Raw genomic sequence first — 25,856 nt, 5'->3', positions numbered from 1 at the left:
GATGAAACAGAGTCTTGGGAATATAGAATGGAAAATGACCCAGTTCATAGACTGATGTGAAGAATTGGAACATTGTATCAACCCCTGAGAAGATAAATTAAAGGTTGTCTCTTGTCAGCATATGCAGCTGGAGAAATAAATTAAGGGCCCAATGACGAGTATGGTAGTCCATAAAACTGCCAAACCAGCTGTTGCGTGGCAGCTATTACCACACCAGTGGTTTGACTACAGTATTACAAGTATGGCGGTCGGAGCAAAATAGGACCGCTGCAACAGTCAGGGATCAGCAATCACGATGGTCTAATATGCCGCAATATGCTGGTGTATTAAGAGTTTCCTCACAACCAGCCATAAAAAGGGTGGTTGTGAAGAAACTTAGGAGAGACCTACGAGGCTCTCTGTTCCCTTAAGGCCATGGGAGGCATGCAGGGGGGCACATGGTGTTCCCCCCTATCTGCATGCACCCCTTTACTGCATGGCATGGACTTTACAGTCCATGCTCGGCAGGAACAGACTCTGGCGCTCCCTTTGCGGAGCCATTTCAACAGGCACCGCCATTGGAACGACAAAAGATCGCCAGATCGCGAGATACGGGCGGCCAGCAGTGAGGTTTGGTGGTGGGGGAGCTTGGCCGTTTTGTGGCGGCTCCTTCCACAACGCCAAACTCATAATCAGGCCCTAAGTCCCTCTACGAAAAGCAGGAGCAGATGGAAAATCATTCTAGGCAAACAAATTTGAGGCGTGTGGGGTGCAAGAAAGGATGTTAGTATGAGTCCAACAGCACTTGTTGGAATCCTCGATTAGAACATCTGTTTTTCCATTTTCACTCAGGATTTGGCTATAATGAGAGTTCATAGAGTGCAATCACACATTTCGCCTGATGCCAAGTACCCTGGAGTATATCAATCAATTTTGCACACTATAGGGCTAAAGAAAAGGTCCTGGCTAAGTCATAAAAGAAAAAGAGCATAACACAACATAAATACTCTTCAAATGTCTTTCGATACAACAGTTGAAACAGTGCGGTAGTGCAAGGAATTCAAAAATAAGAATTCTTTGTTTTAGACCATTGGTGCTCAGGACTCTCTGGTTCAAATGGCCAAATTGAAAATGTTGTTCTTTTCCAAGTTAGCAGAGGAGGGGTGGGGTGGGGGTGGAGGCTGTTTTTTTAAACTGTGTTCTGGTTTAAGTGTAGATTGAACAGAATTGTTTGCACACTCCATACTACTTTGATGGGGCAGATGTCTTTCACTTGCACTGATTTAACTGGGGGTGGGGTGGTATGGTGAGGTTATTTTCATTTAAAAGGTCAACATAAATAATAGGAGGAAAAAACAAACGGTTGACTCCTGGATAAAAAGACATGAGCCAAAATGTGTCTTTTTTCAGGAAACTCACATTCCCGTTAATAGGCTCGTTAAGTTTAATATGTTTACAGCTTGGGCCGGCTTTAAATGCTTGTCCTCGGGCGGTGCTGCACATAGAGGATTGCCAATGTCTAATAATAAAAATGCCAAAGTTAAGATTCATATATGGCAGGCAGATACAAAAGGGCAGTGGTGTTAGGTGATCTGCAAAATAAAGTCACTATAGTTAGCAAAAAGTTGATTTAGATACCACAACTGATTAAACAAATGCAAAAACCAGATTGCAAAAATGTTGAGGGAATATCAAAGAATCTATGGGCTAGTAGATCTCTGGCGGGTGGCATTTCCTTGCAAAAAAATAGAGTTTACTTGGTTTATGGCCAGACATAAAACTGTTACCTGCACTGATTATTTTTATTTTATCAACAATCAAGTTTAAGCAATTAAACTTTCAACCTAATGGGTTATCCGACCAGTCAGCATTAGAACTTGAGATAACATGTAGGGGTCTGAGTTTAAAAAAATCTGAGCTAGGCTTTTAATAAAGTACATCTGGAGGATGAAAGCTGGATTGAGTGTTTTTTTTTCAAAGAAAAATAAAGGTACGGCTGCAGTTAATATGGCATGGTGGGATGGCATGAAAACTGGCATACACTCATATGTGATTTCTAGAAACATAACTTGAACTAAAACTCTGAAAGAAAGACTGAAGAATCTGATTAAATAGGAGTATCACAAATTCTCATTACAAGGCCCAGATGAGAACAGGAAAGCGTTAGAGGAAGCGAAAACTGCCCTTTCGGGAGCATTATTATGTTAAGAACTATGTGAAAAATTCTACTTACTTGCAAAATATCTAAAGGGAGAGTGTCTTTGTGGGGATAGTTATAGTATGGCAAGACAGAGATCGGGCTGTAAATAACCTGATTAGCATGGTGAAGTGCCCTAGAACAGGGACATGCACTACCGTGAAAGAAATTGATGCTATTTTTTTTTTTAGAGCAATTTAGAATTATTAATAGCTTCTCCCCAATATTAATTTGTCGGAAATGAATATTTTTTCACTCTTGTTCCGATCCCAGTATTATTAGAGGAGGACTGCAGGTTTATGAACAGCCCTTATTCCCCGCTAGAGTTAGAGGAGTTGATGAAAAGCCTCCCTGGGGACATAGTGTGGGGTTGGGATGGATTTCCCCCTGAATTTTATAAAGCTTTTGGAGACATTTTATATTCTTATTTATTAAAAGTGGCTAACTATTTCAATAGGGTTATCGCCGCAGCCCTTTATTTAGTCTACTGAATGTGGTTAGCTTTTCAAAGCAGGCAAAGACCCAAAGGAACCAAATTCTTATCACACAATAATGCTTTTAACACAGATTCTAAAATCATAATGAAGCTAGTAGCTAATAGATGGAATAGAGTAGCATCCAAGTTTATTCACAGGGACCAAAATGATTTTGTTTCAGGTTGGTAGCTCTGTACGAATACTAATTATTTAATATAAGCGCTGGACATGTTTGCCATAAATTAGATACCGGATGCAATTTTTTAAATTTGATACCGTAAAGGCATTCGATCTTGTGGTCTGGGAAACATTTCAGTGTACACTAGAGAGATTTAGATTCACTGCCCAGATCACAAGATTTATAAATAAAATGTACAATAGGGGTGAAGCTAAACTGATTTTTAACAAATTGGCAATGGGGACTATTAGGGGCTGGCCGAACCAGGCAAGGCTGCCCTCTTTCGCCGGTTCTTTTTGTTTTTTTATTGAAGCCTTAGCCATTCAGAATGATAAAACAATTCAGGTTCCAATTCCTCAAATGCCAAAAACTAAGCTGTGTGCCGACAACATTATGCAATTGCTGTCCTCAAAAAAAGAAGTGCAGGCGATCATTTGAAATTGTTTCAGCATTGCACCATCTAGGAGGATATAAAGTTAATAAAACGAAGACCGACTTTATTTTAAGCAATATTTAGGGTGTGTTTTATACACACAATGTGGGACATCTGTATGAGTTAAATTACAAGCTTCTTCTGTGCAAAGTCCTGCTAACGAAGAGGATGACGCTTCCCCTTACGCTATTGGGAAGAGTGGCTCTAATAAAATTGGCAATCCACCCTTTATTTCATTTTGTATACACTGTTGCATATTATATATTATATTCTAGCTTTTTTAAACAAGTAAACTCTATAATCTCATCCTTTTTGTGGCGCAGTTCGAACCTAAGATTAGCACTAAGCACTTTATTTAAGAGCACAGAGGAGGGAGGCTTGGTTCTTCCAAGTTTAAAGTCATATTATTTGGTGGATTTTGCACACTACGGGCATAAACCTGTGTTTTTTACGCAGCCATCTGTAGAATGATTCGACATAGGCCCTGATTACAATGTCGAACGGACCTAAGTCCGTCAAACATCGTTTGGGAACTGGGACCGAACAACCTGCTGTTATCGGTCCCAACCCAGCAATTAGGATGCGACCAAACACTGTTCGGTCACATTCCTATTCTTTATAATGGGAGCATTAATTCCGATCGGAATGCATGCTCTCATTGTAAAGAGCTGAGGTGCAGTTTATGCCTGCACCCCGTGGCAGGCATCTCAAGGTGCCTGCCAACGGGTGCAGGTATCAACAGGGGGGCACCATTGGTACCCCCTAGGCCACCATCCGGTTGTCTTGTAGGGGCCCTGCTGGGGCCCCCAAAGTCAGATTCCCACAGCCTTTTTGTGTCGGAAAGGCTGGCACAGAAAGGCTGTTGGAATCTGCCACTGAAATCCCTCCGGTGGAAAGAGCCGTCCGAGGAATAACTGGAGGCTTTCCAAGTAGCTGACGGGCTCTCTGAACCCGTAGGAGGCCATTCGTAAATCTGGTGTGGATTCCTTCACGACCGACCCCATCAAAATGGGTCGGTCGGACAGGAACCCAAACAGACTATTACGATGCCACGGGAACGGCTCTGCGTTTCCAACAGCATCGTAATCAAAACCATAATTTGAAAAGAAAATCTAACTAGATATATTTTAAGGCTATCCATGTGCCCCCCAAAAAATTAGATACAAGACGTGACAAAGGTTTTTTTAAAAGAAGAGCACAATTTTACAGAATGGATGATATTCCCTATGTGAATTCAGAGACCTATGTGGATCAACTCAAATGGGAGAATGATATATTGTGGACCCTGCAATTGTAGCTAGGTGGAAGGTTCATGGTTTCTAGCTAAGAATAAGTGGAAAACCTGGAAAGAGATTAAAGTACAGAGCAGGAGCGATATAATTTGGCTACTTCTGTCTTTTAGGGCCTTATACGATGCCTCAGAGTTTAGCAATCCTTAAACCTTATTATAGTGGTTCTCAACCTTTTGACTAATGGGATCGGCACCTAATCATTACTGAAACCCACGGACCCCCACTGAAACAATATTGGAATCCGGTGAGCCCCCACTGAGTCATCACTGGAAACCAGGGACCCCTGCCTAAGTAAGCATTGCCGACGATTTGAACTGCAAAAAAATACACAGAAAGTGCAGAAAAAAGTATTCATCTAACAAATACACAAATGATGAGCCATTTTATTTAATTCACAAACACATAAATATGTATACATATATATTTTTTTTAATTTTAATAGAAAGGTTGGAGCTTTTCTAAATTCAATTGGGGTCACACATCATCCTTAGTATACTAATTACATTTTTAGCCTCCAAGTTCGAATTTTTTCGCATTTACAGTACGTTTTATCTTCTTTATTTATATACAATTTATTAAACAGTTAATATTATTACAATTTCTACGTAGTCGCGGACCCCTGAGGAAACTATGCAGACTCCCAGGGGCCCTGGACCACAGGTTAGAGGCCACTAGCTCATTAGATAGAAAGGAGCTGGTAGCAAATTCAATCAACTTACCCCACTTCTTAAAGAAAATAAGGCTGCCTAATAAATGCTGGGGGCCAACTTTTGTAAAATGCATTTTTTGGGGCAAAATTGTTAATATATAAGAATTCAATGGGATAAATACTGAATGTCCTAATCAATGTTTTAGGTGTGATGTGGTCAACAGTAAGGATAGGGTAAACATAATATGGAATTGCAGCACATGTACAGAGTTTTGGGAGAGCATTTTTAGAGACTCAGCTGCAAATACAAATCCCCCAAAATCCAGTGCTCGCCCCTATGGTCTATTGCACCCTGTTAGGTTTTGCAGCGATACATCATGGACTCTTATTTATTTTGATGCTGGTGGCACCGTCGTTACTCCTACAAAAGAGGAGATCCAAGCTGGTTCCCTGTTTTTTGGAATACCTAGAGAAAATGAAAAACAGGGAGAGAGAGAGGGCGTTCTCTGAAAGACTGGGTGGAACGAAGTAATTTATAAATTAGGGGCTATTTTTGTTGCGAATTAAAGATCAAGGACATTCGGAAACTTTTTGGGAGGGGAGATGTGGAAGAATTGGAGATTTCATTTTTGGTCATATTGCATAGTGGATATGAAGGTTTGTTTATTTACTGTAATTATTGTGGATGGATTATGTCCTCCACCGTGTAAGAGATATCTATTCTTTTTGATAAATCTATACTTTTTTTAAATCAAATGCTGTATTGCACCGGCAAATAAAATTTAAAAAAATGATATTTAAGGACAAACATCATAAGGCAGAGAGACAGATTCAGGGCAATCAAATGCAAGGTCAATGTAGGCCTGTGCCAAGAAAGGGTATTTTGTTTCAGTGAGAGCATGTTGCCGCCATGTTAAGTGATGCAAGAACCTGTGTGATATTGACTTTCAAGACTTTACATTCCGTTACTTACATGGTGCATGGAACATAATGAGCACTGATGGGTGATCCTTTAAGAAGTCATCAAAATCGCCGTCCGTCAAATGATGAACCAAACTGTCCTCTTCTGCCCAAGGGACCTCTGGAGCCTGTGGTTGAGGGGCCTGTGGGCTGTAGAAAAAGAAAAATTACATCCGAGACACTTTGCCTATGAAACTTTGAATACATGTACTAATTAATCAAGGGAAACAAACCTTTAAAAAGAGATTACCAAAATTATATTTATCACTTTCACCTCTGGGCCAAAACAATATTAATCACTTGCACTAATCTAAAATCATTACAAAGTGCAATACTGTTTAGAGGAGGGAAAGTAGCTTAATTAAGTGCAAACCAGAAGGGTGCCCTTGGAAAAGCTGGCAACGTGGTGTACCTACGTTCTGAGTGGATTTCAGGCTCTTTACGTGTTCTCAAAGAATTCCAAGGGCACTCTTGGCAAGCTACAGCTACTACAGAGTCCCAGGAGAAGTCACATGTGAATCTATTTACACACAAAGAAATGTACAAATCTAGATTTCTAAAAGTGGAAATGTGACACTAAAGAGCATTTACACCCTGCAACTTTTTCTTTTGTAACTTTTTTCTACCGGACTTTTTTCTCCGACCAGGGACTCATTCTGCTACATCACCATCCTAACCAGAGGTGGTCCTTCTCCATTCCCACCATGAAAAGCATTTGAGTGCAAATTTGAATTGGACTAAACCTACAAATATTGCCCCGCTGGTATAAGCGCACCTAGGTTTCGCTTCGGTATGCAAATGTTTTTTCATGCTGGCCACTAGATAATATCTAACGTCTGTAATACTTAATGGCAAGAAGGACTTCAAGCCACCTTCCATGCTTGCAATGGATTTTAAATTCGCTGCAACTGGATAAGCAAAAGCAGTTTTAGTATTTTAAACACAATAAATTCGGTAACTAATAATTACTTTTTTTACACCGTGCCTCATACAAGTGCGATGTTGATTAAAAATGCAGTAAAATCTTGCAACGTAAATGTCAGAGAATATGTTAGCATGGAGCGCTAAACTCACATAGCCACCTTAGCCCATTCTCTTTACAGGGGTATCAAAGCTGCCATGTAGAGTTAAGGTTTGGTGGCAGATCCACCCTCCAATGTTATTATAAGCAACCGCTGACAGCCATGGAATCTTTGTGGGTAAACAGAGAACCTGATGAACCCAGAGCCAATAACTGAGCAGCGTCTTGCAATGTTTTTTTATTATGTACCGCGTATATAGTAATTGTTCTGGGAAAATGTATACATGAAAAAAATCGATATGAAAGACACCTGTGTATTTCTGAAATGGGAACAAAATATAGAGTTTAGAAGCACTAGATACGTGCACATTTCCGAAATTGGGAGTACCCCTACTAGCATGAGAATTATAGGTCATTTTTCTAAATGACTCATTTTTTACACATTGTCTTTTATTTGGAAGGCAGAAATGCTTTGAAAGTCAATAGGTAATAACAGTTGCTCTACAATTCTGTGTTAAACTAAGTCTCATGATAAAAATGGTACCTCACCTTGTGTGGGTAGGCCTAGTGCCTGCAACAGGAAACGGCGCAAAATGCAACGTGGACACACCACATTTTCACAGTGAAAAATTACCCTTTTTTATGGAAAATGCCTAGCTGTAGTTTTTTAACCCTAGCTCTGCCGGCACCTAGTAAAACCTAGCAAACCTATACATTTTTTAAAACTAGACACCCAGGAGAATACAGGATGGAGTGACTTGACTGGCTCTCACCAGGTTCTGTTACCCAGAATCCCATGCAAACCTAAAAATGTGTTAAACACATTTTCCTCACATTTCTGTGGTGGAAAGTTCTGGAATCTGCGTGGATCCACAAAATTCCACCCACCCCGCGTTCCTCAAAGTCTTCTGAGAAAAATGGTACCTCACTTGTGCGGGTAGGCCTAGTGTACCTTGCAAAAAAAGGGTCAGTTTTCACTGTGAAAATGTGTTGTGTCCACGTTGGGTTTTGGGCCATTTCCTGGTGGGGGCACTAGGCCTTCCCACAAAAGATAGGTACCATTTTTCTTGGGATACTTTGAGGAATGCGGGGTGGGTGAAATTTTGTGGATCCACGCAGATTCCAGAACTTTCCACCACAGAAATGTGAGGAAAATTTGTTTTTTGTTGTTTTTTTTTCAAATTTTGAAGTTTGCAAGGGATTCTGGGTATCAGAACCTAGTGAGAGCCAAACAAGTCACCCAGTCCTGGATTCCTCTGGGTGTCTAGTTTTCAAAAAGGTATAGGTTAGCTAGGTGCCGGTAGAGCTAGGGTTCAAAATCTACAGCTAGGCACTTTGCAAAAGAGTGTCAGTTTTCACTATACAATGTGGTGTGTCCACGTTGCGTTTTGGGCAGTTTCCTGTAGTGGGAACTAGGCCTACCCACACATGTGAGGTACCATTTTTCTCGGAAGACTTTGGGAAATGCGGGTTGGGTGGAATTATGTGGATCCACACAGATTCCAGAACTTTCCACCACAGAAATGTGAGGGAAATATGTTTTTTTAAATACAAATCTTGAGGTTTGCAAGGGATTCTGGGTAACAGAACTTGGTGACAGCCAGACAAGTCACCCCATCCTGGATTCCCCTGGGTGTCTAGTTTTTAAAAATGTATAGGTTTACTAGGTTTCCCTATGTGTCGGCAGAGCTAGGGTTCAAAATCGACACGTTGCGTTTTGGGCCGTTTCCTGTCGCGGGCACAAGGCCTACCCACACAAGTGAGGTACCATTTTTCTCTGAAGACTTTGGGCAATGCGGGGTGTGTGGAATTTTGGGGATCCACGCAGATCCCAGAACTTTCCATCACAGAATTGTGAGGAAAAAGTGTTTTTGTTAACGAAGTTTGAGGTTTGCAACAGATTCTGAGTAACAGAACCTGGTGAGAGGCAGAAACGTCACCCCATCCTGGATTCCCCTTGGTGTTTAGTTTAAAAAAATGAACAGGTTTGCTAGATTTCCCTATGTGCTGGCTGAGCTAGGACCCAAAATCCACAGTTAGGCACATTGCTAAAAACAAGTCTGTGCCTAGTGGGCTTTCTGCTGCCCTGGGGGAAAATCGGGGGGGGTGGGGGGGGGGGGGGGGGGGTGGGGGCGGTTTGCCCCGATATGCCCCCAAGGGGCGCTGAAGGACTGGCATTTTTGGGAGGAGATGTGGGCGTTCGAATGCTCATTCAGGGCTGACCTCAACCCTGATTTAACAAAATAACAAATCCTGAGGCCTAGTGGCCTTTTGCCCCTCCCGGGGGGTCAGATAAGGGGCTATTGCCCCAATATGCCTCTGGGGAGGGGCATAAAGACTGTGGTAATTGTTTTTGGGGTAAGGGCATTATCATGCCCATTCTGGGCAGCGCCCACCCCAAATTATAAAAAAAAATTAAAAATCCCTAGTTTCTAGTGGGCATTCTGCCACCGGCGGCAGATTTGGCGGGTTTCTGCCCCCGTCTTCCCCCTGGGGGATAGAAAAACTGACATTTCTCGGGGGGGGGGCATTGACATGCCAGATTGGGAGCTACTGCCCCCGTTGGACCCCTGGTAGGGGCAGAAAAACAGGGAGGCGGGGTGTGGGCAATGGCATGCCCTTTTTGGGCAGCCCCCATCCGAACGTCAATAATAAAAAATCCCTGGTTTTTAGTGGGCTTTCTGCGCCCCGGGGGGGCAGATTGGGGGTTACTGCCCCCATCTGCCCTCCAGGGGGGCAGAAAGACTGACATTTCCATGGGGGGGGCATTGCCATGCTTTTTTTGGGCAGCCCCTACCCCAACGTCAATAAAAAAAAATCCCTGGAGTCTAGTGGACTTACTGCCCCCCGGGGGTCGCAGATTGGGGGTTACTGCCCCCATCCGCCCCCAAGGGGGGCAGAAAGACTGACTTTTACGTGTGTGTGTGTGTGGGGGGGGGGTTGGGTCATTGCCAAGCCCTTTTTGGGCAGCACCCACCCGAAAGTCAATAAAAATATATCCCTGGTGGCTAGTGGGCTTTCTGCCCGCCAGGGGGGCAGATTGGGGGCTACTGCCCCCATGTGCCCCACGGGGGGGGGGGACAGAAAGACTGTTGTGGTCAAAAGAAAATGGGGGAGCAAAGGCCCTTGCCCAAGGGGCCGCTCCCCCCACCCTGGTGCTAGTGTGTGGATCCCTGCTTGGGGATCGCTCTCCTTGGGAGATAACCTCAGATAACAACTTCCCTACTTTAACCAGTACATTGTTTAATGTCACTAAGACCATAAAAGCATCAACAATGGCAAGGGATTGAAATAAATATCAGCTCTACTGTCTATGACAGCCCCTAACACTCTGTATTTACCTTATACTCATCCACTTGCCTCTCTAGCAGCGAAACAAAAAAACCTGATCATGCCTCCCTTTGACAATCGGCCTCCCAGTTCCATTTAGCTACACCAAAATACCAGCACACAGGCTAACTCTCGACAGAAGGACTAAATCCATATACCTGATTCACACCAAAGGAATAATTACTCACCCATTATTTAATCCTAGGCGCCTATTATTCACCAGAACAATTGCCAATACTGTTTTCTCAGTTCATCACATATGACGCTTATTAATTAGAATTAAACATAATGTGGGGCCATTATTCGAATAGGCTGCGTGATTGAGGTTGCACACTGTCGTAACTCCAAGGTCCCCGAGGAAGCTGAACATTCAATCAATATTGAGGAAGGAGACCAATAACCAAGTCCCCCCTACTAATCCAGAGGCACACAATGACAGTATTGGTGTGATTGTGCAACACCAGGTTCTATAAGAGCTAGGTTCCATTCAAATATAAGCCGTGAGGTCCTGATGGGAACTCGCTACTTATTAGGAGTTCGAAACGCGTAGACCGCTATTATTATGCCATAAGTTCCTCAAAACATATATTACAAAAAATGTTTCCAGACTCGATAAAAAACTGTTGTCTATGGCTATGATTATATGTATCATTGTTTATTGAATTGTAAATAAAGTGTGGTGGTAGTGTGTGTGAGAGTGTAAGAGTGGAATGTGAATTGTTGATCAACTGTGTGTGTTGAATGAGTATGAATATTGAACAGTTTAATTGTTTTTATTGTAAAATTGTTTTTGTACGTTGATTGCGGGAGTATATAATGTAAAATTGGTGAAATTTAACCAACAAATGCACTAAAAAGTATTAATAAAAAGTGACTATTCAGACTGAATTGCAAGTCTTGCACCCACATTATGTTTAATTCTAATTCCTACGGGTCATATGTGATGAACTGAGAAAAACAGTATTGGCAATTGTTCAGTTTTCTATTTGGTCAGTGGCTTGGCCTTACTGTGGGGAGCCCATACCCAGTGTTGTTTTCCACTATTATTCACCAGAGCACAAATCTCTTATCCACTCGCCTTCCAGGGGACCGTTCTCATGCCATCAACATCCCATACATTTTATGTGAAACACCTAATCCTGAAGAGACACATGCACACACGATAACCCCAATGCTTCAGAGGACTCCTCTACACACATTACTTCTAATACACCCGACAGGCCTATACACTCTGATCACAGATCCCACAGTTAACCCTAGTACTACAATCTCCATTGTTGGACATCCGAAAGACAATCAAATTCAGTGTGTACACGAAACCTCAGACACATCACCTCTCAATCCAGTAACCCAGCTCCTATGCATCACATCATTCTCCCGTCCACAGCTGTAATCCTGCAGTCCAATGCATCTTCCACGTCTGCCCTCTCACAACTTTGACATTGATGTTATTGCACTCATGGAAATGTAATTCTGCTTATCCTCCATACAACTCTCTTACTAAAGGATAGAAACATTTGTCACCTCGATAAAACAGAATAAACTAGTGTGGGGGTGTTTCTTTTATCCACACAGGGACCCTTAAATTCAAACAGATTAAGTCAAACTCTTCTAATGGAGATTACAAGCAATCTCTAAAACACAGAGAATGAAGACCACCACAAGGAAGAGTTTAATACATGGTTTCCTTGATTATCACACAGCTCATCTTGCCTTCTCCTTAAATAAATTTGATGTCCAGGCATAGACACTATACAGAACAATGCAGTCAAGTAAGATACATGGCAAAAATAGTCTCAGCACTCTTGTGCGTGACTTTATTTGCATGGACTAGCACAATATAACCAAAAATATAGGGTTTGACAAGACTTCCAGTTTTTTGTGTTTGGGTCTAGGATTGCTATACAATGTTATTTGAATTATTTATTACAGTAGTAGATACAGGATTTGCCAGGGTGACTGCTTTCTTTGAGTAGAAATGTTCTAACTAGTCTTCAATTGAGTTCTAACTAGTCTTCAATTGAGGTTACATTGCCCCATCTCTCCTGTAAGCTATGGACTACATAACTTGATGAAACATCAACTATGTTTAAAGTCTTCAAAAAGACAGCATATTTCAGAATGATGCATTAGGCTTGCTTACCTGATTCATGACATGTAAAGATTTTATCTAATTAACTCATTTTTATAGCGGTGACTTAAACACAATGCTTTTTATTGACCATTACAAAAAAGCAAGCATGTTTAAAGAAAGACTCTCCAAAGGGGGCATTAGTAAGACAGGTAAAGTCTGAAGAGCTGTGTTTTAAGTCCGTCAGGCAAGCAAGAGGGTCCTAATATTGTTTTCCGTAGGCTGGAATAAAGTAACAATCTTGGTGTTTGGCAACATAACATCAGTTTTGCTGTGAATGTTTTTCTGGTTTTGGGAATTTCTTGACTAAGATTACTGCTGCTTCCGTTTTTCCATTGTCCACCTTTGAGATGGATTTTTTGGAAAGGTAGAGCAGTGGGAATTGATTGATGTGAAATGTATGCTATATTGAAACGGATTCTTGCTTAAAGTGGTAGCTAACAAAGATGTTTTAAGATGGGGCCATATCACTAGCCAGGCAGCTAGTTGCATGTAGTTTGGCTCACAGAGGTGAAGTCGCACATTTTAGAATGTCTACCAGAAGGCCATTACCTCCAACTACATGGGTGCAAATAAGTACCCGGCGAGGGCGTGGCCAAGAGCATGACCGGGTAAGACGTGCCCGATATCAGCTCCGGCGAGCGCCAGTGATTCTGCTATAATCCTGGGCCATAAGGGCTTGTTCTGATCGTTATCTGTTGCTCCTGAGGTTCGGAATCCCTCCGGCGGAGCACGGGCTGCAAAAATCCCTCCGAAATCCGTCCTTTCGGGCCAACACGGTCCCGAGTCTAGAAGACCACGGAAGATTCAAAATGGCGGCCGCCGTCTCCATCCGAGATCCGGAAAAAGACCCTGGAGAGGTGGCGGAGGAGAAGAGGAGATGGGCCTGAACCGCCGCCACCGGACGGCGGGGTGAAGTTATGCCAGCAGGGGGGGGGGCCGTTGACCTCCCTGCCCCTCCCCCTCCCCGTCCACCCAGGTGAGCCGACCCGATCGCGACCGGGAGGGCTCCGGGCCGAGTAGAGAGACCTGGAACCAGCGGGGGTGCGCCGCTCTGGCGGTCTGAGGAGGGTCTTGGCCGGTGGTCCTGTGGCGTTCCTGGAGGTCCCGAGTGTGGGCGCAAGGTGAGAGCGACTGGGGGAGCGGCTGGAGGCACTGTGGGTCGGCAATATCCTGAGCTGGATGCTACACCCGGGAAGGCCCGCGCTGCGGGGGGAACAAGAGCACATACGCAGAAGCCGCCGGGGTCTGCTGCTGTGGGCCGGGGCCCCCGGCTCCCCTGCCGGTGGGCGGAGTGAGAGGCCTGAGCTGCGGGCTGGGGAACACGGGGATGTGACCTGGACCTGGGGCCCTGTGAAGCTAGCGGCCTACTCGCTGCACTGGAGGCTCCCATCCATTACCCCCTCCAGTACACCCTGAGAGACGGCCAGAGTAGAGAGGAGGCACACAGGGCACCTGTGGTCTGACCCCTGGAGGTACATCGCGGCGCTGCCATCACCGGACAAAGCACAATCCGCCACTGTAAAGGGGCCCACACGCTGGAGGAAATACTCTGGAGCTCATTCAGCCTGACACCGGGGCCCCTGGAACGCGGGGATAAACCATCCTGACCGCTGATGCCTGGGTCAGCCTCCGGTGCCCAACCGATTTGACAATGACCAGAGACAAAGCACCTAAACCGCCTAGGCAGGCCAAAATGGACAAATTTACCACGCAACACCACCCACCGGCCCTGGACACCCAGCTGCGCAGCAGGGACATGGAGACCCTCCTGCACGCTATCAGGGATTTGCGACAGGCCCGGGAGGGGAAGATCGGGGAGGTCAGCACGGAGGTGTTGCTCCTGCGTCAGGACATGAGAAATATGCAGGCTAGGGTGACCGAAACTGAGACAAGAATTAGCGAGGCAGAAGACGGAATGCGAGAACTCAAGGGAAACCTCACGACACTCCAGGCCACCACTAAAGCTCTGCAATGGAGGGTGGATGATGCCGAAAACAGGGCGCAAAGAAACAACCTCCGCTTTGTGGGATTTAGAGAAGGAATTGAGGGGTCGAACATGGCGGCCTTCTTGTACAAGTGGCTCCGGACCACCTTCTCTGTGGAAAAGTTCTCTGACTGTTTCGTGATAGAACGGGCATACAGGGCACTGCAAGTAAGACCCCCTCCGGGCGCGGCGCCACGCACGATCATAGCCCGCTTCCTGAACTTCCTCGATAGAGACATGATCCTTCAAGAAGCCAGAAAACTGGGGGACATCAAAATTGACAATTCACTTATCATGATCTTTCCAGACTATAGCAGAGAAGTGCAAGCTAACAGGAAATCCTTCTTATCAGTCAAAGCTAAACTGCGAGAAAAAGGCATTCAATACATGCTACTTTTCCCAGTCAAGCTTAAGGTAATCTACAGAGACAAAGGGCACTTCTTCCAGTCTCCAGAAGCGGCCTGGGAGTGGCTCGAGGAACGCCCGATCCTCAAACTGACCGAGGAAAGGAGACGGAGAAAGACCCCCCCGGGTCGAACCCCGGGCCGGCAGGGAGCGGAACAGGGCAGGACCTTGCGGCCACGGGATGCCACGGGGCATTGGAAAAGTGCAACTACCCCCGGTCCGTCGCAACATACAGGCCAACCGATGTCAGTTGAAGACCAAGTATTGAATTCGCAGCCCAGACTACGCTCCAACTCCATGGCGCTCATCACGACACCTGACGGCAATGCGGAACTGGAATCGCAAAAGAGTATGTCAGAGGACGACAGGAGTGTGGACGACGAAGAACATAGCACGACCTCCACACACTCCTTGGTAGCATAAATCACCGCAATGGAGCAGGACACCAACACCGAGCACTCGCAAGCTGAACTACCAGACTCACATTCATGAATCAGAGACACAGCCTGAATGGCACAGACATAACCTGCACGTCGGAGCTGATCAAGATGTAAGGCACACGCCCCCTCTTCCTTTCTTTTTCCTATTTTCCCCCTTTCTCTTTACGCCTTGCACCTTCTATTGCCTTTCCTTCATATCCCACTCCTTCTCTTTCCCTACGCTATTGTCGGCTATCCGACACCGCCTGAACTGATTCCCGTTTTACGGGACTTTGGTTTTATAAAGTTTGGGGACACACAGCAGGAGTCCTGTTGAGACTGTAGTGTGAAGGGTCGCGACCATGGGAGGGCGACAGGTCACACCTGCCACTGTGAGGGACCGACGCTGGCTGGAGCTAGAGTCCCAACGGAAGGGGGGTGGGGCAGGGAGGGATCCGGGTGGGATATGGTTAGTTTGTTCAGAAATGTTGAAATGTTCTATGGGTTTGCAAAAAGTGAAGTCATGTTGATGGAGCAAGGATTCGCACGTATAGCGCCTTGCTCGTAGGCAAAACCCTTATCTAAATGGCATAATAATATTAACACCATTGTTCGTCATTTGTAAAGTGTTTTCCCTACACGCGGGTGTCCCTAGGATGCTTGCTTGTTTGTCTTTTCACGTACTAACGAAGCTTGCACTGAAAATGGCTGCTTTGCCGCAATTCAGTCTGCGCATGCGTCGGTCATACCCATGTGATGTGACGCACTCGCATTCTGGAGGGATTCTGTGCTCATGCGCATTGATGCTGAATATGGCCGCTTGTCTCTCACCACGCTCTCTGCTTACTGCAGCAGCTTTTAGCCTATCTATTCTTTCGCATTAATCCCTAATGCTATAGTTATTATAGAAGTAAGGGTTGGTTATCTCTTATCGCGGTATACAGTGCGATCATTTTTATGTATGATTCTAATTTGTTTTCGCTTACTTTTCATGTACCGCGTCTTTGTGGGCTGGGTAATCATGAGCGGAGCCATGCTTGAAGCTCTGCTGGGCACTGTCACGTGACCGGAGAAAGTTCCATCTGCGCAGAAGCTAAACCTAGCCAGCTGGCTCCTGAAGCACAATGCGCCTGGGAACGTCGCTGGGAATACGGCACCTCACCTTGGAAATCGCAATACTGTTGCTACCTATTGAAAACTGTTCTGTACTGCTGTATTCTATGCATGGGAACGTGAACCTGAGGGGCGGGTATTCAAAATTGCATATTTATCATGTGAAACTGAATTCTAGGAGGTGGTAAAGACCACACCACCTCTCCTGACCAATCACAATATGGGAAACTGTCACTTGCAACATTAGGGGGTGGTCTGAGGGTCCCCAAAATTGTATAATTACCCTAGTTTAGCTTAGGAAAATTGTCCGACTTGTCCGAGTAGCAGACCTGTCACTGACCCTACGATCTCAATAGGTGCCCATTCTGAAAGTGCTGCGGAGCACTTTGTCCATACTTTCCACAAACTCCCAAGGGGTGGAAAATCCTAAGTGCTGGCGAAGCACTTTGCTGGGGAATTCGAAAATCCAATCGGGGTTTCTGGCAGATTACTTGCAGGAGGGGGTAACGCAGGCGTTGCTGTCCGAAGCTGTGGGTGTTGGTCGTACCCTGGGAGGCCAGTCCTTGATCCGAACCTGAGGGGTATCCTGTCCTTATTTTCCGTGAGCTGTACCTGCTCACAGTCTGGCATTCCTTTTCTGAGGGTCCCTGTCCCCGTCTTCCCAACTGACCCGTGGCCAGGGTTGGTCTTCAGTCTGAATTAGGTAAATATAGATTGTGGGTTTGCGTATCTTTTTATCTCTTTCTTTCTCTCTCTCTCTGATCTATTAAAGCATTCTTACCTATGTTATTGCCTTATTGCCATTGAACTTATATGTGCCTGAATTTTAGTTGGTTCCTTCTCTCCCCTTTCCTTTAGAAATTCATTGATTTTATAATCCATAGCATGTTCCCGTTTTTCCCTTTCCTTTAGTGGATTGCAGTGAAAGTAGCAAGAATAGTTCAATACTTAGGTTAAGTACATGTTCTAGGTCCCATTCCCATCCTATGTTCTAGTGTAAAGTTGCAGTGAATAGTATGTGCTAAACTTCTCCCTGTAGTTTCCCATATATTCTAAATGGTCATATTGTTTGTGCAAAGTTATCTTTTGGTATTGATTTTGATGCTTGATATATTACTCTGTGTATCGCTTATTATTTTGGCTTCTTCACTTTGAATTCTTATATAAAACAACTAGAACTTAATCAGGTGTCTGTGGTCATTTTACAAAAACTGTGGAAAGTATATTGTGGATTTTAAGGTGTATTGGATGTTAGGCCTGTCTACTTCTCCTTAACAGCTCCAGGTCCGTCAAAGAATTGCGCCTGTGGTAAGTCGGGTGCATGGTAAGCAGAGGTAAATCCAAACTTGATTACTCCTAGCAGCGTGCAGGAGGAGAAATCCTCACCCAGTTTCACCCAAAACGAAATTAATGAGTTCTTCACGCCAAGGGCCCAGTGCGTGTTAGAGAATTGGTATCCCGGGTGACCTGGGGAAAACTGCGCGCTCTAGCAGTAATTTCTGGCTAGCAGAGGATGGTTTGGACTAGTTAGATTAGGTAGACAGGATAGTCATAAACAAACCGTGAATACAAAAACGTGCTGTTGATTGTTACTGTATTTTTACAATAATTTTGAAATGTGTTTTTATATGTAAATGTTCATGAATTTGCATTGCTGTTATAAATACTGTATGTTGAATTAACCCAGAATTGTTTGTAAGTGTTCAGTGTAGTCTGAATCCCCGGGGAAGTATTTTAGCTAACGGTGAGTAGAATCCGGTTAGCTGTTGAAGTCACTAAGTTTGAATAATTAGTGCAGGGTTAAGGATAACTGGAAGCACTAATTAGGACCTTTGTTTCTGGAGTGAATGATAGCTACGAGTCCGTTATAAAACTTTCATTGCGATATCACCTAGTAAGGGTCGCATACGGAAGGAGTAGTAGGGTCTCCGAGGCTTGTCTGGTAAGTAAAATAGTTCGCTGGTGAAATCCTGGCTCAGTACATATCCCCGACTAAGGTGGATGAGCTAGAAGAATAACGGGTTCTATGTTACTAGTGTGAAGGGACAGGCAAAGAAGTCTATCCAGAGTGAATGAAAAGTAGACAGAAGTGGTTTACTAGTAGCGAAAGAAAAGTCTTTTCTCTTTTTAGAACACTCAGACATAGTGGCAAACGTTGCGTGTTATTAACTAAAACTTGCACTCGCACTTTAGAGAGAGTAAAAAGTTTCCGTTACCTTGTGAAGGCGGGAGTCAGTCGGAGAGCTGCTCTGACGTCACTCCGTGCCGCGCTGGTATTGGTCAGGACAGCGGGCGTGTAGTGAAGCTGAATTTGAGAAGGAGGGGTGAGCGCCGAAGCAGGAGACTCTGTCTTGCGAAAAGGCCGCGCACCCATTGGTTGACTGTAGTTGTATTCTCTGACCTGATTGGGTGGCGCGAAATAAAAGTCGCGCTAGCATTGGAAGTACAAAAGTAAACAAAATTGATCAAGCCGAGTTCAAAGAGAATCCCGAAGATTATATGTGGTATCCAGATTTTATACCTCATCCCAAATACCTAGGATTTTATAAGGATCAGCTTAGACGAGGTAGACCGCACATGATGTATGGAATAAAGAGAAAATTGTCATTTTCGGATAAAGTAAAGAATTTTTTCAAAACTGACAAGCCCATTAGAACGAGAGAAGGTGTACTCATTCCCCCGCCAAATACCCCTGCCTCTTTTATGTTGTTTGAAAAAGGGTATCATACTTGTGTCTGGCTAGAAAATTGGGCAAAGTATACTATAGATGACGGAGTCCTGGCATTCCCTGTTGAAGGTACATTTAATGGTCGGATCCTGTTTAACTTAAGGACCCGCATGAATGAATTACACCCTAGACCTAGGTTGACCCAGTACGAAGCTTTGGAGGAATGGGAAATTGAGGCTGCAGAGCGAGATAAACCCCGAATGGATAAAGGAGTGAGTAAGTGGTATCCCAGACTTCCCACGCCGACCAAAGAGCAGAAAATGAAACAGTGGAGGCAGTCTATGTTAACTGAAGGACTGTTTCCCATGATGGGAGTATTAGAGGAGAAAAAAGGAAAATGTAAAGCAAAAACCCATCACCTAGCACCTATGGGGGATGTAGAAGATGAACACCTGGAAGACTTGTTAATGAAGGATCCACCTCCCTATGTAGCAGAATCAGATTCGATGCATTCTCAAAGCTCTGTTACCACTTACCCCCGGAGTAGGAGGGAAAGTGATACAGACAGGATAGCTACAAGCAGTAAACCTAGTGGAAGGGATGAGTTTTGCAGACCCAAGTCCACAGTCCCGAATTATCAGCCATTCGGGGAAAGTCCCCCTCGATTGGTTACCCCGACTGCCCCGAGTATTTATCCCTCCTTAGTACCCCAGGTATTACATGGCAATACTGTTGAAAGGGGGTTGCAGGAAAAAGAGAGAGAAGTCCTCTGTAAACAACGAGAGGATTTAGCCAGAACCATTGCACAGATGCATCCCCATCCTGAGGCCTTGACCATTCCGGTAACTATTGGTCCTGCTATCCCGATGTATAAGAATGACTTGATTAGTCCCCTTCCTCCTGTCATCACCCCAATACTGCCTACTCCTAGCTGCCAGACCCCGAGGAAAGAAGTATTCATAGATGAGGATCAGGAAAGTGAGTGTGAATCTGGAAGTTTAATGGATTTGCCCATAAGGGAGTCGAGGGCCAGTGTAATAGGGACAAGGAGTCAGCCCAGACAAAAGGAAGTGGTGATTGAAAGTGCATCTGGAATTAGGAACGCCTCTTTAGTTTCCCCTGAAGAATTAGACAGGTGGACAAAGGAGATAGAGAAAGAGACCACTTCTCAACCTAAAACATTGGAAATATATAAATTAAGAATAGAAATAGAAGAAATGATGGCTGGAAACGTGGGAGTTGAGCGCCTGAGCTCGTATAATGAAGAAGAGTTACTATTCATCAGTAAAAATCTTACCCGGAGTGCTAGGGTGCTCCACGAAAAGATAATGGATGCCGCTACAGAAATGGGAGTTGATGTTAGTCGCTCCAAAGTTCTTCAGAAACCTTACAGAGTAGACTTCACAGACAAAGACCTAGAAAGCCTGAATGTGATGGGGAAACAGATCCAAGTAAAGGAATTATTGAAACTCCTGCAGAAATGGGGCGAAGTGGGGAAGTGGAGAACAAGGTGGGCAAAGAAAAAGGAAGGCAGCAGGGCTGGGTCAGTAACCTCAGAATTTGTATTAAAGGAAGTAACCCCAACAGAAAAGTTGTGTCCCATGAGGGAGGTCCCGGGAGGAAAGTATGTCCATGTCCCTTGGTCCAGACAAGACATTGTGTCATTTACAAATGACTTCCCGAAATTACGTGAGAAACCAGTTGACTGGTACCGACAGGTAGAGCGGTTCATAAAGGTTCAGAAATGCCTGTTGAAAGACCTGGATGGGTTTTTCGATATTGTGGTCCCTGTGGATCTATGGACGGAGTGTAAGATAGAAATTGATTGGCCTAATGATGAATACCCCAGAGATGAGAGAACGGGAGCCCCTTCACCGGATGTGATGAGGAAATATGACCAGGTCATACAGTATCTTAAGAAAAAGGTGCCAGCCAAAGAGACAGATTGGACCCGAATAGATAGAACCACCCAAGAACGTGATGAGACAGTGCATTCATTTTACGAAAGGTTACTACAGGTATTCAAAACTTACAGTGGTATTGATAATGTGGACATGAAAGACATGACCCATTTCAGTTACAGATTTGTGCTAGGATTAAGGCCTGAAATATCACAGTGGATTCGAGATAACAAAATCAGTTGGCAGGGAAAGCCCATAGATGATGTCCTGAAATATGCAAAATACTGCGAAGATGAAATAGAAAATAAAAAGAAAGCCCTCAAGGAGAAAGTGATGTGGGCACAGGTGAAATTAGCTGAACAGCAAGAAAAACAGTTAAGTAAAATGCCTTCTGATAATAATGTTCAGAATACCAATTCTGGGGGGGGAGGAAAGCCCAGACCTAAAATGAGTCGTGAGGAGGCCATGAAAAAGTTTCCGTGCCATGGGTGCGGCCAGATGGGGCATTGGAGAGACGAGTGTCCACACCTACAGGCTGGTAATGCCCCTGTAAATGGTTTAAATCCACAGGTGCCGAAAGAGGGGACAAGGAAAACCCAGCAACAGGTAAAATTACCTCCAGTACCTCGCGCTCCTAGACAGAATTTTAAGAATCAGGGTCAGCAGAATGAGAGGGCGGAAGTATGGGAGGTTGAGAGTGAAAGAAATGCGGTCATTCCACAGTACCTGCTAAGTGATACCTTCCTTTGTGAAGATCAAGATTGACGGGGCCTGAGAGGGGAGGATGAGGAGTGCGTACTTGGCGCCTCCTTACCGGTAGACCAGACTGGACCATACATTGAAGGAAAGGTTGAAGGCAGAGATGTCACCTTTCTGTTGGACACTGGTGCTACCAGATCTACTGTAAGAACAGTGGATGTTCCTAACCTACCCCTCTCGGGAGAAGCGATCCAAGTAGTGGGCGTATCAAATCAGATAATAAGTACCCCTGTAACTGAACCAATGGAGATTTCCATAGGAAATTTCAAGGAAATGCACAGATTTGTGGTCTGTGATTCCAGTCCTGTAAACCTACTGGGACGTGATTTGTTGTGCAAGATGCGTTGTACCATTTACTGCACACCAAATGGCGTTGAAATTCAGACCCCCGATGAAGATGGCCTGTACAAACTAATGTTGGTCAGACAAGATGCTGATATCAAGCCTTTGACAATTGAGGATTTACCTGAGGAACTCCAGCTAAGAGTAGTACCTGAAGTGTGGGATTTCACGGGAAAAGATGTAGGCCTGATGGCAAATGTGGACCCGGTTAAAATAGCAATAAAAACAAATGCTGTATACCCCAAAACAAGACAGTACAAGATGAGTGCAGAAGTGAAGGCAGGAGTAGCGACTGAAATAACGAGGCTGCTAGAAGCAGAAATAATAGAAGAAGTGTTGAGCAGCCCCTGTAATTCGCCTATCATTGGGATCAAAAAGCCTAGTGGGAAGTACCGGGTGGTGCAAGATTTGCGCAAGGTAAACCAAATTGTTGTGCCTTGCTGTCCTATTGTACCCAACCCTGCAGTCATTCTCTACCAGATTCCCTGGAATGCAGAATGGTTCACTGTCATTGATCTGTGCCACGCGTTCTTTTCCATCCCATTGCACCCTGAAAGCAAATTCCTTTTTAGTTTTGAATTCGACAGCCATATCTATGTCTGGAATCGTGTCCCCCAGGGGTACACTGAAAGTCCATCGATTTTCAACCAGATACTGAAAAAGTGCCTTGAATCCCTAGTGCTGCCAAGAGAGTCTGTTTTGGTGCAGTACATAGATGACCTGTTAGTGGCATCTAAAACCCAGTCTGACTGTGTCACTGACACAATTGCCTTGCTGAATCACCTAGGAAAGGGAGGACATAAAGTGTCGCCTGACAAATTGCAGTTTTGTAAAAACTCAGTGAAGTATCTGGGGCACCAGATAGAAAAAGGAATCAGGAAAGTAACTACTGAAAGAATCAAAATAATTAGAGCAATGGAACTGCCCAAAACTCAGAAAGAAGTGAGAATGTTCTTGGGAGTTGTGGGTTACTGCAGGCAATGGATTGCAGGATTTGCGGCTCTAGCCCGACCCCTGATAAATATGACAAAGAAAGGAGTGGAGGACCCCGTCCATTGGGACAGTGAAAGTATGAATGCTTGGGTAACTCTGAGAAACTGTCTGTGTACCGCACCTGCATTGGGTATGCCTGAGTACAATAGACCATTCGAACTGTTCTGTGACACTAGAGAAAATTGTGCTCTTTCAGTCCTAACCCAGGAGCACGGATCAGTCAGAAGGCCAGTCGCCTACTTTTCGGCCACCCTAGATCCAGTGGCGGCTGGACTGCCTGGCTGCTTAAAAGCCGTTGCTGCTACTTGCGTCAGTCTGGAACAGAGCGAGAGCATTGTCATGGGACATCCCGTCACTGTCTATGTTCCTCACTCTGTTGTCATCCTACTGACTAGGACTAGGACCCAGTACCTCACACCTAGTCGGCTGACTAAGTATGAGAGAATTTTGATTGGTGCTGAAAATATAACTATCTCCCGGTGCAATGTCCTAAATCCTGCGACACTGTTACCTGTCCCTCTGGACGCAGAATCGGATGAGGGTGGGGAACATAATTGCATTGATCTGACTGAATATAGCACCAAGCCCCGTCCTGACATTCGTGAAATAGCACTACGGGACGGGGATAAAACAATGTTTGTGGATGGCTCGTGTTTGAGACATGAGAGTGGGAGTCTGAGTGCTGCCTATGCTGTGGTTACTCTGACAGGAGTCGTCGAGGCATCTTACATGCGCGAGGTGAAATCTGCACAAGTGGCGGAGCTTATAGCGTTAACTCGAGCATGCAAGAGGGGAAAAAACAAAAGAATTACTGTTTACACCGACAGTCAGTACTGTTTCGGGGTTGTTCATGACTTCGGCCAATTATGGTTGCAAAGAGAATTCATGACTTCCTCTGGCACACCTATCCGAAATGGGAAAGTAGTGCATAACTTACTGGAAGCTATCCAATTGCCCAAAGAATTGGCTGTGGTCAAGTGTGCGGCTCACAGGTCTGGAAATGACGACGTGACTGCCGGTAATAGGTACGCTGACAAAATTGCACAGTTTTGTGCCCGACACCAGATGTCCCTACAAATTGCCCGGTGGGATGGAACCAGCTGCCAACTTATGTTGTTTGATAATGTGTCAACGTGGGAAGAATTAAGAGAGATACAACAAGCCACAGACAGGCAAGAAAAAGGCAGGTGGGCCGCAAAGGAATGCGAGTTGCGAGAAGATGGTGTGGTGGTAAATCCGGATGGAGTGCCTGTACTGCCTGATAGCTTGATCGACCCCATGGTCAGAATGATACATGAGCCAACACATATGGGAAGAGATGCGATGTGTCGGGTGTTTGAACAAGTGTTCTGCAATTCAAGGTTCAGGGACCAGGCGGACAGGTTTTGCCAGAGGTGCCTAGTGTGTCAGCAATTCAATGCAGGAAAGAAGACTGTAGTGAAACAGAGTACTATTGGAAAGGCAGTAGGTCCCTTCGTAAGAATACAGGCAGACTTCATAACCATGCCCAGATGCAACGGATACAGATATGTTTTAGTCATAGTTTGTCTATTCTCCAGGTGGGTGGAAGCATATCCAGCTAAGAAAAATGACGCTATCACCACAGCCAAACTATTGCTCAGGGAGTTGATACCTAGGTATGGGATCCCAGAGACAATCGAAACGGACCAAGGTGGGCATTTTGCCAACGATGTCCTATTGGAACTCTGTAGAGCATTCAAAATGAAGCAAAGATTGCACTGCGCCTACCACCCAGAGGCTTCTGGGGTAGTGGAACAAATAAATGGCACTCTGAAGTCCAGACTGGGAAAAATGTGTGATTCCACAAAAATGAACTGGATAGAAGCTTTACCCCTGGTACTGATGAGTTTGAGAAGTATCCCAAATCGAAAGACTGGCCTGAGTCCCCATGAAGTGTTGATGGGAAGAGTGATGCGCCAGGCATGGGTACCCGGAAACAAACTGCTAAGCATTTCTGATGATATGGTGCTAGAATACTGCAAGCAGTTGGGTGACCAAGTGCGTTCTCTCTCTCAGCAGATTGGAGAGACTGAAGACGAGTGGCCAAAGACTCCAGCACACAACCTGCAGCCAGGAGACTGGGTGGTGTTAAAGAAACACACCCGGAGCAGCTGCTTGAAGCCAAGGTGGGGAAAGCGACGACAAGTGATCCTCGTCACTACCACTGCTGTGAAGTGCGCTGGTGTACCGAAGTGGATCCACGCCAGCCACACAAAGCGGGTATCTGGAGAAAACGCGACTGGAGCTGAAGGCAGCACAGCTGAAGAGACCTCCGAGGAAGAGAGTCCGGAGCTAGCTGACATCGAACTGCCGAGCACAAGTCAAGACGTTGAATGGTATCCCGCCGACGAACCGGTTCATGATCCAATACGAACCCGGAAATATTCTTACTTAGACAGTGAGTGGGATAGTCCAGGTGAGTCAGAAATAGAAGAAGCAGGTCAGGTCAACGAAAGCCATAACCCACCTGATCAGGAAGTAGGCCAAGTAGGGTCAGATCAGGACATCGACACTCCTCCTGAAACTCCCGAGAAGGGAGAGGGACAGTTAGAAATTAGGGCTGACGTTCATGCAGAAGAAAGAGAAGAGGTCGAAGAGCATG

General features: G+C 45.0%; 1 protein-coding gene across 1 annotated transcript in view; it reads right to left on the bottom strand.

The window, feature by feature from the left end:
- Positions 1-25,856, bottom strand: part of PDIA5 (protein disulfide isomerase family A member 5) — a 1,005,467-nt gene that overhangs the window by 430,549 nt on the left and 549,062 nt on the right. The window contains exon 11 of the mRNA XM_086957073.1: positions 6,178-6,314. Coding sequence (XP_086813199.1) covers positions 6,178-6,314 — 137 coding nt within the window. The remainder of the gene's footprint in view (positions 1-6,177; positions 6,315-25,856) is intronic.

Source organism: Lissotriton vulgaris, chromosome 2_1 (assembly GCF_964263255.1).
Source record: "Lissotriton vulgaris chromosome 2_1, aLisVul1.2, whole genome shotgun sequence".
NCBI classification, from domain to species: Eukaryota; Metazoa; Chordata; class Amphibia; order Caudata; family Salamandridae; genus Lissotriton; species Lissotriton vulgaris.
Note: the sequence above shows the minus strand (reverse complement) of the source record. Positions and strands in the feature narration are given on the sequence as shown.